Here is a 13,242-nt window from a genome sequence, read left to right as displayed (position 1 = left end):
CTAGTGACAGTGTTTCTGGGAATAAATTAAAGGGTTTTATTCTACAGAAGTCTGACTAGCATGGAGTATCAGTGTGAAATGAACTATACTTATCTGCGCCTTTATGGCACTTTTCAGCAGGGAATTTAGCAAAGGAGCAAAGCGCGGCTGCTTCTCACCACTGTCCCGTGAAGCCAGTGGATGCTGCCGTGTCAGAGCTGGGAGCCTGCAGGACTGGGGAAGGACACGGTGTGGCTGGATGACCCCGGGTCAGGAGCAGAATCCGTAAGTCTGACCGTCACCTCATTGCTGTCAGAACTGGCACATCCCTCTTCTCCCGAGGCAGCGGCTCTCAGCTTGAAACCCCTCGGATGATTAGACCTTGCATCGAATATTGCTCCTAAAACTGGATGAAGGTCTGGTTGCTGAAAGAGAAGTCTGTAAAGCAAAACGAGGTGAGCGCTGCTTGGGGACTGGTATGTGGAGATGACGCTCGCGTTGCCGTGCTTCACCCAGTCCCCATGCCCTGGTGGGCTGGACTGCAGCAAGATCCAAGCATGCCGTGACCACCCTTGCCTCCTCTCTCCCCTCCCTCCTCCCTTCATCCGCCCCCAGGGAGGCTGTCCTAGCTTTTTTTTTTTTTTTAGATCTGTTTTTCTTCCCCCTTATCCTCCCCCAGCTGTACTTATAACTCTTAATCTAGCTGGCCTTGTGGCAAAGGACAGCCCAGGAAACACGGAGCATGATAGCTCACGGCGTCTCAGGGCTCATGCGACCCTTGCTGAGTGGACCGAATGTGAGCAAAATTCGCTTTATTTATCTCTGCGGAGTGACGGAGCAGCACCACGCACCAGCTAAGCAGGGATCCAAAAGAGGCTTCAGTACCACGCGCAAGCTCTGGGATACCCCTGGGGAACCCAGGTGAGTACAATGCTGAGGCCTACGCTTTTCAGGAGGGACTTTTTTCAGGAGACGCACACACACCTCTGCCTGCTCCACAGAAGGGAGAGGCCAGTGCAAACGTGGACAGGAGGTGCTGGCCACACGTAGGCTCGGAGGGCGCCGGCAGGACGGCGGTGGTGCGGGGAGCTGGTCCACGAGAGGGGCTGTTCCTGCTTCTGGAGCCGTGGACACCACCGCCAGTGTCCTGGATCTCGAGCAGGAAGGTGACGATGTGGCACAAAGTCTGTTGATGGTGGGGTCCAGTCACCGGCCTTTGAGGAACAGGGTGGTGGGCAAGGTGTGCTGGGCAGCTGGGCCATGACCGGCTGTGCTGGCACGGCTGCAGTGACGGCTGGCTTCTCTGGGAACTGCAGATTCTCTTGGGTTTCTTGTCCGGGCTGCTGAGGGGGCAGATCAGAGAGCTGGCGATGTCCGCAGCTCCGGGGAGCAGGACGCTCTCCGTAGGTGATGGGCGCCACGCCGCGGGCTCCGGCCTGGCTGGCGTCTGCCTCGGCAGGAGGCGGAGGAGCGGGCTCAGGTGCTCAGCGGCCCCCGTGGCGGCTGCAGACGTGAGGGACTGTACAAGCCCACAGCACCGGCGTCCTGCTGGGCTCCTGCCTTTTTGCCATAAAAACTGAATAAATGGGTCTAATCCGTCAACCTAGAGAGAGGGTTTTCCTGTTTTGTTTTCTTTTGACATTTGAGAACTAGTCTTTAGATTGCTTATTTACAAGGAAATGCCAGTGAGTGTCTCTATGAAGGAGACTGAAATGCCCTAAAGGTGTTCTGTGGCTGTTTGCTTTGGGAAATAGGGTGGTTGTGCTTGGCTGTGTGTGGCTGAGGTGTGATCTTTCCCTTCTCCATGTAGGGAACTCTCGCGTGTGTCCCCTGGCAAGCACAATAGCTGGTATCAGCATATGCGATCTTGGTGAGAAATCCCAACAGCCCTGTTCAGGGTAACAGGCTTCTCCACGCTGGTGGGGAAAGCCTGGGCTGGAGGAGATGCAGTAGATGCTGTTTTGTAGCTGCGGGTTCTGCAAGCCAGCACTAAGAGATGCTGATGGCATTGTTCTTAACTCTCTACCAAATTAAATCTTGCAGACTGTGAAAATAACTGGCAGTTTCTCCTGAGCAAGGAGGAGGTTACTCGACACGGCTGCTCTGGCAGCTGGGGCTGAGCACGTCTCGTCACCACACGGCTCCTGTGGCCGAGGTCAGGGAAGGAGCAAGCGCTATGGGAGAGAACAAGCAGCAGAAGAGGAACAGTCATCAAGTAATCCCTTGGGAAGGGGAAACACAACGTGAATGACAACAGCCCCTATTGCATAATTAGTATCTGATCCTGAGTACTTTTCCTGTTACTACATCGCTCCATCCAGGACAGACATCCCAGGACGTGCGAACGCTTCGGCTGCCCACGAGCGTTCCCTCCGCAGCCCCAGCAGAGGCAGCAGCTGCAGAGCATCTGTGCTTCTTCACGTGCAGCTAAACATTTATTCTGAGGGATGTTCGATAAAGTGGGAAGTGTTTTGGGTCAGCTCAGATGCGTTCACCACTGAGAACTGATAGTCTGATTCTTTTCTGCCGTGTGTGGTGTAATCCTTCTGGAAAGTGCTTGTCTGCGCATTTCCCTCCAAGTGCCCCATCTCCAGTGCTCAGCCAAAGCCCTCGACAGTGGGTGTGCAGGAAGGGGGGGTGTTCTTCTGACTTGCAAACTTGTCTTACAGCTCTGCGGGCCAGGTGACAGTGCATTTCATAAATCGGGATGGAGAGCGACTTACAGCCACAGCCAAAGAAGGGGAGAGTTTGCTGGAAGTGGTGGTCAATCAGAACTTGGCCATTGATGGATTTGGTAGGTGTTGCACAAGGGTATGAGCTTTTAGGGTTTATGTGTCTGTGCTGTGACTGGTGGGTACCTGGGAATAGTGCAACTGTACACACGCCACTGTGTTCTGATGAGACCATGAAACAAGCTTTTCTTCTCAAGGAGCTGCTTGCTGGGCTGGCTCATCACACCAAGATGGCAGCATGACTGCCACACCATCACTGCGGCCATTCCAGTGGCCCGTGTCAATGTTTGGTTGGTTAGAGATGACGTACAAATTTGAAAACTGATTGTGATCCTCCCAGAGAAGAGACAGGCTGAAATCTGCATCCGTCTGTTTTGTTTTCTGGCATGTCTTTTGACATGCTCCAGAGCTGTTAAAGGACCTTTTCTCACGCTGTTCCCAAACATGATCTCTCTCACCCTCTTGTTTTTTCTGATTTGCTGTCACTCCTTTGTATCTCCACCAGGCGCATGTGAAGGGACATTAGCCTGCTCCACCTGCCACCTCATCTTTGAGAAGGACACCTTCCAAAAGCTGGAAACCATCTCAGATGAAGAGCTGGACATGCTGGACCTGGCGTACGGACTCACAGAGACGTAAGCCCCCCTGCTGACTGCAGTGCCCTCCCAAGCCACTGAAGCAGGTTCTCAGCACCTGGCACCTGTTTCCAAGGGGACAGGACTTATTCTGTATTTCAGTTGTGCCTCTAGAGCTGCTTTCTCTTGGGGCACAGGAGACCTTTAACAGGAACTTCAGTGAAAACCCAGCCTGGACCAGACATGCCAGTTTGGGCGGGGAATTTCTTCCTTTACTGTGGGAACTGATGAGCCTCACTTAATGTTTCCTTCTCAGATCTCGCCTTGGCTGCCAGGTGCGCGTGAAGAAGTGGATGGACGGTCTGACGGTGCAGGTGCCCACGGATGTATCGGACATCAGGAGGCAGCTGGAGGTTGGCAAGCAAAGCAAACAGTAACTGGAAGTGGCTCCTGCACAGCTCACATCCTCACTTCAGTTGTGGCAGGGTAGTTGGCTTTGGTTAACGCTGTTGCTTTTTGTGGCTGGCTTACAGTAGACCATAGAGGTCTGATTCAGTATAGATGCCTGTTCGGCAAATCTCTTATTTAAAGAAGGCTTAACGCTAGGTTCTTTGGTATGTGTTTTAAGTGCTTAAGTGCTCTGCTGAATGCAACTGGACTAGAGCGTGTGGCTTTACATTTCCCTGGGCGGGTGACAGCGAACATCTGTGCTGTGTGTGACTCACCCGCTCCTTTGAAACTCAAGGAATTCTGCTATTCTGAGTAACTGCTGGGAGTTTTGCAAGGCTTGGCTCTTTAACTGTAGAACAGAGTTTTCCCAATTTGGGAAGCCTGAGAAGAGGTAGCTGTTCCAAATACAAGATGGTATGCTGATTGGCTTGATGACATAGGCTGGATTTGGTTAGCAAGAACATACTCATAACCAGTTTAATCCTGACATTTCATTTAAGAGGGAGTCACTTTCTGAGATGTTACATGCGACTGAATTGTTATGTGCCATGATCTGCTACTTTCTCCAAATATTTAATTTTCCCATTGCTGTACTACTACACACATCTAATAAAATTCTAATTAGGATTTTAGACCTGTGAGATGCACTTTTCTGGTAACATAAGCGTGGTTGGAATAGAATGAGTTAAATGGAAATTTAGGTATAATATGCTATTGCCCCAGTTTACTTGACTGGATTTTCCCCTCATGTTTGAGTGAACAGTCAAACTTGCCATCTAAACGTCATAAAGAAGACATGACCTGTAACAGTTTTCCAAACAGAATTCTACAGAAACTTTTCCTTGCCCTGCAGCCACACACCCCCAAAGGGACCAGTAGTTTGCATCAGCTTTTCTGATAAATTTTGGAGGATTTTTTTTTTTGTTTTAAATGAAGAAAAATTATTAGTAGAGGGCTGGGTTAGAGCAACTATCCAGGGAAATGCGTCCATATTAGGTAGCCTAAGATGAGAAGAAGAAAAAATGTGTGTTTTGCCCCACCTCTGCCAGCATTTCTATAAACTAATCTCTTTCTAACTTGCTCATAACTCTTTTAGGTGACGCAAATCGCGAGCTCTTACTCTGCATTTGGTCCAAGCCCCCCTTGTTTGAACTGAGACCAGACCAGCCATTGAGCCAGTTTACAATCCATTAGTATGTTTAGAACACAGAAAAATTTCTCTTCCAAGTACAGACTTTTCTCATCATGTTATCGCTGGTTCACCTTCCCAAAAAGTGAGAGCAGTGCCTGAGCTGGTGTGCTGGAGGGCTCCCGCCACCGCCCAAGCACAGGAAGGACGGAACAGTAGGTGATCATTGCACCACAATGACAAACAAAATTGTGGTTTTTATTGAAATAGTTACAACTGTAGCTCTTGTAAAAAAGACTGTGAATGCCTCATCGGTGTTCATGTGCGAGGGAAATGATGGTGGGGGGGGCTGGTATTATGATTATATACACCTTTCATTATACAAGGGCCACCAAGACACAGAGTGCCACATCTGAATGTTAAATACCCTGCATATAACAAATCGAAGTCTGTACACCTGGAGAGTGGGCTCTGGACTTCTCTCTCTCCCCTGCCCTGGTATCGATGGTGTGAATCTGGAGGGCTGGGCCAGCTCACCTGGCAGCTGCGTGGAGCAGCTGATACCTATGGAGCATTTTACAGAGGCGCTTCCCCGAGCAAGGACTGAGCCCTGGCGGGTGGTTCGGCTATTTGCAGACACTCAGCAGCTCACTGGGGGCACGTACTCCACAAGGACCATTGGGATTAATTTATTTCTCTTGTCCTTCACCCAGTCACTGTTAATGGAGTAGAAGGAGTGGCCCTCTGAGAAGAAACCACCTTAGCAAACTCTCACATAACTTTCAAATGAACCATCCTGAACCTCATAATCTTTGAGACTTTCCCCATCGTCTTCTTACAGCCTGTCAAGCTGACGTGGTGGCTCAGCTGCTTTTGCAGCTCGGCTAGCAGCATCACAGCCCTCTGAGCAAGTCCTGTGAGGCTGCGGTGGTTCTGCGCGGTGCTCTGGGTGGCATCGCAGGGATGCTCCAAGAGTCCACCGGCTGCATTTCTGTAGTGGTGCAGCACAGCTTAGCATATCCCTGCCTGGCACTTCTCCAAATTTACTCTGCCGGAGCACCCTGGGCCACGTACCGAGCTGAGTGGGACCCCAGAGCTTCTCTGAAACAGCGTCAGAGCTGCTGACCCCTGGGCAGCCTCAGCTTGTGGGGTGACAACTTTCTAGCCAGATGGGGCTTTGCTCAGCATTCACTCGACAGCATTCTTGACAACTTCCACAACTCCTTGACCTCATGCTTAAGTCCCCCTCAGCATGCCTAGACATTTGATTAGTTGCCCCATCCACAATGCCTCGGAAAAGGGCCTTCTGAAATACCACCTTTTACTAGGACTAAAAGGACCAGCTGCTCCCAGAGGACACCATAGCCCTGCTAAAGTGACAGTGCTAAAAACCTTCATAGTAACTGTGGCTCTGTCAAATGCTAACTTTAGGGGAGGTATGGGAAGAGAGTATCAAACCACAATTAATTGGGGAAAAAAAAAAGCAGTCTTGGGGTTAAAATATTGCATATGCCATCTGTCCGTGAAAGCTGGGCTTCGGGTTCTGGGCTCCGTTTGGTGTTTCCAGAACCCAGCTTCAACCAATAATGAATGCAGACTGGGAGCTGGACCACAGGGGATGAAAGATGAGCAGAGAGAAGCAGCAGTGATTTCTGGGATGGAGGTGAGGGGTCTTTGGATGAATGGTGGTGGTGAACACTGAATAATGGAGGATTTTGTGCAAGTGTAAGGATTTTTAAGTAATTCTGATGGAGCATTAGCTGTCCCAGTTCTCTGGTCATCCACACACATCAGCAGCTGACTGGAGAAAATAAAGCAGACTTTCTCCTTTCCCAATTAAAAAAGAAATGGAGTCAGACCCTGTACAGGTCAGCTAATGCATGGGCAGGGAGTGTCTGGTGGCATTCAGCCCACCTAGCCGGTGAAGTCTCTTCTGTAGAAAAAGGGTGTAAATTTAAAACAAGAACAATCTCTACCCCGCGCCAGCCAAAATGAATGTTAAACCCTAACATTACGTACACATTAGTGTCACTTTACACTTGTTGCCCCATGCAGCCTGCTAGATTCTTCACATCCTGATCATAACTTACAGAATATTTTCTGTGGCACATACATTAAAAAATATTCAGTTCTTCCACATCCATCTCCCTAGACAAACGTCTCTTCTGCAAATGCCACCGTATCACGCTCCTCTGCGGCCGCCTGTGCGCGCGGCTGGCTGCGGAGCCATGCCACCCTGCTCCGGAGCTCGTCTTCCACCGCCTGCACCTCGGGACAGCTCTGGGTTTCGTCGTGCTTGAAATACTCTCTGACGGTGTTCCGAATGGAGGCGGGGAGGATGATACGGATGGTGTGGCTGAACGTGTCGAAGCTCCTGCTCTGGGCTGGCACCTGCGCCATGGCCACTGGCTTGCTCTCCAGCTCCTCGGGAGTGGGGAAACTTTGGGGGCTCCCTTTGTGCTCTGTCTGTGGGGATGGGATCCTCGCTTCACGGTGGTGGCGCCTGGAGATGGACTGCAGGACTAGGGGGGTGTCCTGCCCATAGAAAACTGTCTGGGGGATGCGGATGCTCACAGTCTGCAAGCTCTTGGATGGGCTTTGCCCACAGCTGCTGCTGGCGTGTGCCACGGATCTCTCCTCTTCCACTGGAGACCCCCAGCAGCTTTCTTTGTTTGGGGCCACGTAAAAAGTTATCTTGGTGCGCTTCAAGCTTTCCTGGCTTGGAGGGCATGCATCAACGCTTTTGATTTCTATGTTCTTCACTGCCTTCTCCCTGTGATGCTGGTGGCTGCTGTGTGTGGGCTCCTCATGGGCTGGGCTGGCAGCTGAGAGCTCGGGGATTTGTTCAAACTCCTTGGTACAATCCTGGCTCCTGAGCCCTGGGCCAGGGCTCCCTACACAGCTCGGCTGTCTCTCCTGTTCCTCCCAGTCGGAATCGGTCAGTGGGCTTCCCACGGCAGCTCTGCTGATGCATGGAAAACTTCTCCTCTCCCCAAAGCAATGGCTGCTCTCCACAGCCTTGGGGTCATACTCAGGGGGACTGTCCAGGCCACACAGATGTAAAGCCACGGGTGACGTGAAGGACTTGTGCCACTCTTTCGAGGACCTTTTGGCAATCTTGGGGGACACAGTGTGAAGCCTGGCAGATGTGCCAAACATGAATGGCAGGGAGGAGACATCGGTGGGACTGATGGCTGATGACTCAGAGCAGTAGGAGAAAGCACTGTCCAAGGAGCTGAGCGAGGAGGCGGACGGGGAGGTGGTCGTAGAGGACAGGCTGGAGAAGCTGGACCTGTTGGACAGGCTGGACTGCTGCAGGCTGAGCTGCTTCACCCTCGAGCTGGTCTGAGGCGACTGCCACAAGTTCTGCCTGGCCTTATTAACCCCAGGGCTCAGGCCTTCATCTATCAGCCTCTGGCTCTCCGCCTGCAGCTGCCGGAGCCGGTGGATACAGTCTGTGTGGCTGCGCATGATGGTGGCATCGCAGCTGGACTGGCGAGCCACCGGCTCGTGGCCAGGGCCGGGCGGCTGGGAGCCCAGGCAGACGCTGGGCTCCGAGGAGCAGCGGTCCCTGGCCGGGCTGAGGGAACGGATGGAGCCGAGGGAGCAGAAGGAGCCCTCCTCCTCCAGCAGCTCGTAGCTGTCTGCACTTGCATTCTGCCTGGCTTTGCTCTGGTAGCAGGCTGTGATCTCACTGAACAAGTCCCAGTCTTCCTCATCCTTGTCGAGTAACAAGCTGCTCGATGGCTCAAAAATGGCATCTGTTTCAGGTACCAGGTGGTGCTTTGGTCCTTCTGGGTCACAAGCAGAAAATTCCAGCTCATCAGAGGAATCATCATGCTGAGCCAAGCCTACGCCTGGACCAGAGAATGCAAATTAAATTGTTGCCTATGTCTCCCAGCCCCACATCGTACTTTACAACCAAGGCAGGGAAATACTATCAAGTCCATAGAAAGGCAAAGATGATCTATTATTTTTGCAGGGACGAGAGCAGGACTGGGAACAGGATCAAAAATTCTGGCTTGATGACCTGAGCTGTTGCCACTGGCCTGTATTTATAGGACAGTTAACAGAGACAACTCGATCTCTTTCCATTCAACCCTTTGGTTTAGGTTTACAGAACTAATCTGGAAGAAAAGCCTGCTGGGACATGGCATTGCTAAGGCTACACTAAATTCTTCTGATGGCTGGAGTGGGTTGAACAGCAGCCACAAAGAAAGACAACTGTGCTCAGGGACACATGTGAAGTGATGCCCCTCGGCCCTCTGCTTTCCCTCGCTCCTGCCTGTGCCTGACAGGCAAAGGGAAAATCAAAACCAACTGTTTTCCAATGCTTTTCCTTGCAAGAGACATGAAGGGAAAGCAAGCTCTTTTGCATGAGGAGTTTGCATATTAAAAGATTTTAAACATTTCTGGAAGACACAGTATCATCAACTTACCCAGACATTCCTCTGAGTTTTTGGACGTCTTTTTGTCTGGTCTTTGAAACAAAGCAGTAATGTCACCTCCAAAAATCTCTCCTGAGTTTTCAATCAGGAACTGCACTAACAAGGCCACCTGGCAAAGACATGAATTTACAGAGTCAGCTTCATGAAAATATAGCCAGCTATATAAAGTCAAATCAGTCCCAGAATGTTTCTTTTCCTTTGACAAAGATAGAATTTCCTACTGACCCTTTCGCTCAAGAAGTTAAGAACGTGGCAACACATCTGTATTAACTACACCTGGGGCAAGAATATGAGCTACACAATCTGGTAGAGTGAGCCAGGTACAACATGTTCTACGACTTTCCTTACTATTGATAACACCTCAAAAGCTACAAGCAAGCATTTCCCCCTCCTCATTGCTTGCTTTGTCTCTGCAAGATGTCTTTAGACCCAGCTGAAGTGGCAGTGTCCAACTTCAGCAGCTCCAGCTTTCTTGCGCTTGCTTGACCATACAGGAGGTTCATCTGGTAAAGCAACCACAGCTTCCCCTTCCAACCTGGATAAACCGAGTGGCTAAATTTCCGTATTCCTCTGCCAGCACAGGCACAATTGCACAGGGGAAAAGACGAAGCCTGGATGCCATCAGCCAGCGCTGTCACTGATCCTATGTCTTCCTTTACAAAATACAGCGCCCATAAAATGCAGGAAAAGACAAGCATGAGGCCAAACCTATGGAAGATTACCTTCTTGGTAGACCTGCTCTCCTCTTCAGGCCCAGTGGGACTTGGTAGCCACAGCATATTGGGTGCGATGCAAAGAGCCAGGTTAAAGGCATTCATCTGGTTCACGCCGGAATTCTGCTCAATCTGATGGAGGACTCCAAAGAGGTGTCTGAGTAAGATGAGGTTGGCCTCTGGAAGCTGGTTGACCAGACTGTTCAGGGAGCAGGAACGAAAGAACAGCACTGGTCACAAAAATCTCCTCTTCAAATATCAGACATTCTTCCTCAAAGTTTTTGCCCCCTTCTGCCCTTTTGCAACCAGTTTAAGACATTCACATTGGATAATAAAGTCAGACCGTGTCACTCCTGCCACCAGCTTAGTGAGAGCTACAACTTTACACCCATATTGCCTGCGCGCCCTGGTCACAGGGCCCGAGGGACCAGGGACTCTCAGCCAGAATGGGGGCTCGGGTCCCTCGTGCCTCAACAAAACGCTGACTGCCCCGAGGAGATGCTGCCAGCTCCCAGCCAGCAGCACAGGACATCCCATCGCCGCGTCCCGGCTGCAGCCGTTGACAAAAGAGGTTTGATATTGCGTGTCCCGCGGGACGCGGACAGACTGTCCTTGCTCGGGGCAGCTGTTTCAAGGCAGTAAAGCCGGTTTCAAGGTCCCAGTCACCGTCTTGGCAGGGCTCTTTCTAACTGCTAATGTGATGATCAGCTTCATCTTGTGCATGTAAGAAAAAAGTTACCATTGTTAAGGATGTAATTCCGCTAACATTTGATGTAGTCCTGGTGGCTGAATTATTGTGCTTTTTCAGTTTGCTGGTTCTGGTAATTTAAACTGGCCACCAGAAAAAAATTTTCTAAAGACATTTTGGGGGGTCAAAAATGTTCAAAATGTTCACAAAAGTCAATTGAAAGGAAAATGTTCTGACAAGTGACGCTGGCAATCAGCAATAGCTCTGATGTGGCCTAGAGCAGTGCCAGGAGTCTCCCAGAGATGACATCTAGACTTAGGGCTGCAGGTTCCCCTTCTCCCACCAAAATAAGCTTTTACAAAGGCTTTTACGAACCTTTTGATAACTTCAATCTTATGTGCCCGATTTTCTGTGTCCACAGCTTCCATCCACAGTCCGTGCATGTCTGAGGATAGAACACTGTCAGGTATATTTCGGAGAAAATCCTGAATTAAATATATATATGCAGAGCAGTCTGGTCAGTTTTGAATTCCTTGTTTTGTTTTCATGATGCATATAGTCATTGTTTATTCGTTTTAAACATGAGATAAAACAAGACATGTCACAAATACATTTCTCCTGCCCTCCCCACATCCCCCAGCTGTCCTGTGCTCACAGGGCTCTGCTGGAGCAACACAAGGAGCCCTCCTGCCCTGAGCTCTGCTGCAGCAGGCCAAGGACTCATCCCTCACCTGTGCACGCATCTGTTTGAAATGCTTCTCAGCTGCGATGATGGCTGGTTTTTTTTCTCAGGGGACTATTTAACAACTTAATATACATCTTACATTGGAAAGCGCCTGAATATCCTCCCAGTCAACAGCTTTTTGTATTAAGCCAATGAGGGCAAGAGACAGGCATGTGTTTGCATGCTTGAGGTGCCTGAACTGTCCTGACCAGATTCAATTGCCAGGGCAAAATACTAAAACTTGGGTCTTATCACAAGCTTTACCCCTCACCCACCACAACACCTCTGCTTGCATTTGGCACAAGTTTTCCCTCTTGCCTGCTGGCTGATCCGAGGGTGAGGACTCAGGGTCTGGGCAGCACAGGCCAGCTCCTTTGAGCACGGCCTCTCTGTCTTGGGGGGATGCAGAGCAGTCGCACTTCAACGGCATGAGTCCTCCTGTATCTCTTTACAGTCTCCTCTGTGTGTCCAGAAAGGACAATGAGCACCTGTACTGCTGCCACCAAAGGGCTTCGTGCCTATCTCAGTGCTGAGTCAAGACTCTGGCTTGTTATTTGGCACTGTGAGAGAACTTCTGCATCGATACCACGGCTGTCTTAGAGGTAGAAATTACCATATCACCTGCTGGAGGCTGTTTTGTACAGGGAGGTAAAACGAAACAGTGGCCTGAAGATCAGTGCACATATCTGCATGTGAAAACATGCACCAGGGGATCAGGCAGATACCTTTGTGCACGTTGATGGAACAGGCTGTCAGGTGAGAATGTGCCTTGCTGGAAAATGCTTTGTGTTCCCCCCCAAATCTTCCCTATCCATAAAGACTCATGTTGCTTCCTCAAGAAGGAAGGTGTGATTAGCCCAGACAGCTGAGTTACTTGGCCAAACGTACCGTGATGACAGCGGCAGCCACGAAGACTGACTCTCCATCCACCTGGACATCATCTCCAGAGTTCAGCTTCTCTTTCAGCTCCTTGCAAGTCTTGGCATTGGCAGATCGTCTGAAAATGCCCCTAGTAGAGGGACCTTCGTTGTACAGCAGAAGCAGCATATCCTAAGAGAAAGCCCAGTTGCACTTAAGAGCCTAACACTTTACCTTGCTGTTTGTGTATATCACACCTCACATATTAGAACATAATTAACGTAAGACGTAGTCAGTACTGGGAACAGGACAGAGATACAAGAGGTTTATCGTGATTTAACCAGGGACAAGAGCCTGTCAGCTGAGTTGCAGGTACGTTCATGTGGGTTTGCTTATCCTGTGGCACATGCGAATCCAGTGGACTCGTGTAGTGAGGGAGGTCTCAGCCACGTAGCACAGCATAGGCCACTGACATTGCCCCTTGGAGATGCCCACCCTTGTTACTGAGCTCGATCCGAATCACAAGCAAACGGTGGTCTTCCCCATCCAATCCTCACAAATACCACAAGTGACTTCAAATTCTGGGCTAAACACATCAAGTTTATGTCAAGACAGATGGTCCAGGCTGCTCCTTACCATGATGGGCTTGGGAAGGATCCCGTCAGGACAGACAGAGGACAGAGAGAGGCCGAAGAGCTTCCGCGGGGTGGTGGGTGACTGCGAGGGGGGGCTGCCCGTGGGGGTGCTGCTGCTGCGGCGCAGCGCCCAGTCGATCAGGGACTTCTTCCTCTTGCTGTGCTTCTGCAGCGACTCTGCAGGAGAACACAGACCTTTGTCACACACCTGTCTGTCCTTCCTGCTGCCCAGTGAGAGAGTTCCCAGCATGTTTAATAACCACACTCTTAATGGGGACAGTCAGATAATATACAGCAGTGAAACCACTTGT

At 50.5% G+C, this 13,242-nt stretch overlaps 2 protein-coding genes across 4 annotated transcripts in view; one reads left to right on the top strand and one right to left on the bottom strand.

Annotated features, from left to right (window-relative positions):
• The first annotated feature begins 721 nt into the window (after positions 1-721).
• LOC135993453 (adrenodoxin-like) lies at positions 722-4,198 on the top strand. The gene is made up of 4 exons (XM_065643342.1): positions 722-900; positions 2,649-2,773; positions 3,217-3,346; positions 3,603-4,198. Exons 1-4 carry the CDS (start codon positions 722-724, stop codon positions 3,721-3,723), a joined length of 555 nt encoding a protein of 184 aa, XP_065499414.1. The 3' UTR covers positions 3,724-4,198.
• A 904-nt stretch (positions 4,199-5,102) lies between these two features.
• The window catches only part of LOC135993564 (rho GTPase-activating protein 20-like), a 30,443-nt gene continuing 22,303 nt past the window's right edge, over positions 5,103-13,242 (bottom strand). For 2 of the 3 annotated variants that reach the window (XM_065643506.1, XM_065643507.1), the window contains 6 exons: positions 12,933-13,108; positions 12,327-12,488; positions 11,090-11,199; positions 10,036-10,225; positions 9,305-9,422; positions 5,103-8,722 (listed from right to left, as the gene is read on the bottom strand). In XM_065643506.1, the coding sequence (XP_065499578.1) occupies positions 7,014-8,722; positions 9,305-9,422; positions 10,036-10,225; positions 11,090-11,199; positions 12,327-12,488; positions 12,933-13,108 (2,465 nt within the window). In that variant the 3' untranslated portion in view covers positions 5,103-7,013. The remainder of the gene's footprint in view (positions 8,723-9,304; positions 9,423-10,035; positions 10,226-11,089; positions 11,200-12,326; positions 12,489-12,932; positions 13,109-13,242) is intronic. The other variant, XM_065643508.1, reaches the window with a different exon arrangement.

Source organism: Caloenas nicobarica, chromosome 12, assembly GCF_036013445.1.
Source record: "Caloenas nicobarica isolate bCalNic1 chromosome 12, bCalNic1.hap1, whole genome shotgun sequence".
NCBI classification, from domain to species: Eukaryota; Metazoa; Chordata; class Aves; order Columbiformes; family Columbidae; genus Caloenas; species Caloenas nicobarica.
This window is presented reverse-complemented; position numbering and strand designations above follow the sequence as displayed.

Excerpts from the sequence above, each read along its gene's own strand:
- LOC135993453 (XM_065643342.1), top strand. The coding sequence starts at position 722 with ATGATAGCTCACGGCGTCTCAGGGCTCATGCGACCCTTGCTGAGTGGA. Across the intron at positions 2,774-3,216 it reads CTTGGCCATTGATGGATTTG|GCGCATGTGAAGGGACATTA; the intron begins GTAGGTGTTGCA and ends TATCTCCACCAG. Across the intron at positions 3,347-3,602 it reads GCGTACGGACTCACAGAGAC|ATCTCGCCTTGGCTGCCAGG; the intron begins GTAAGCCCCCCT and ends TTTCCTTCTCAG.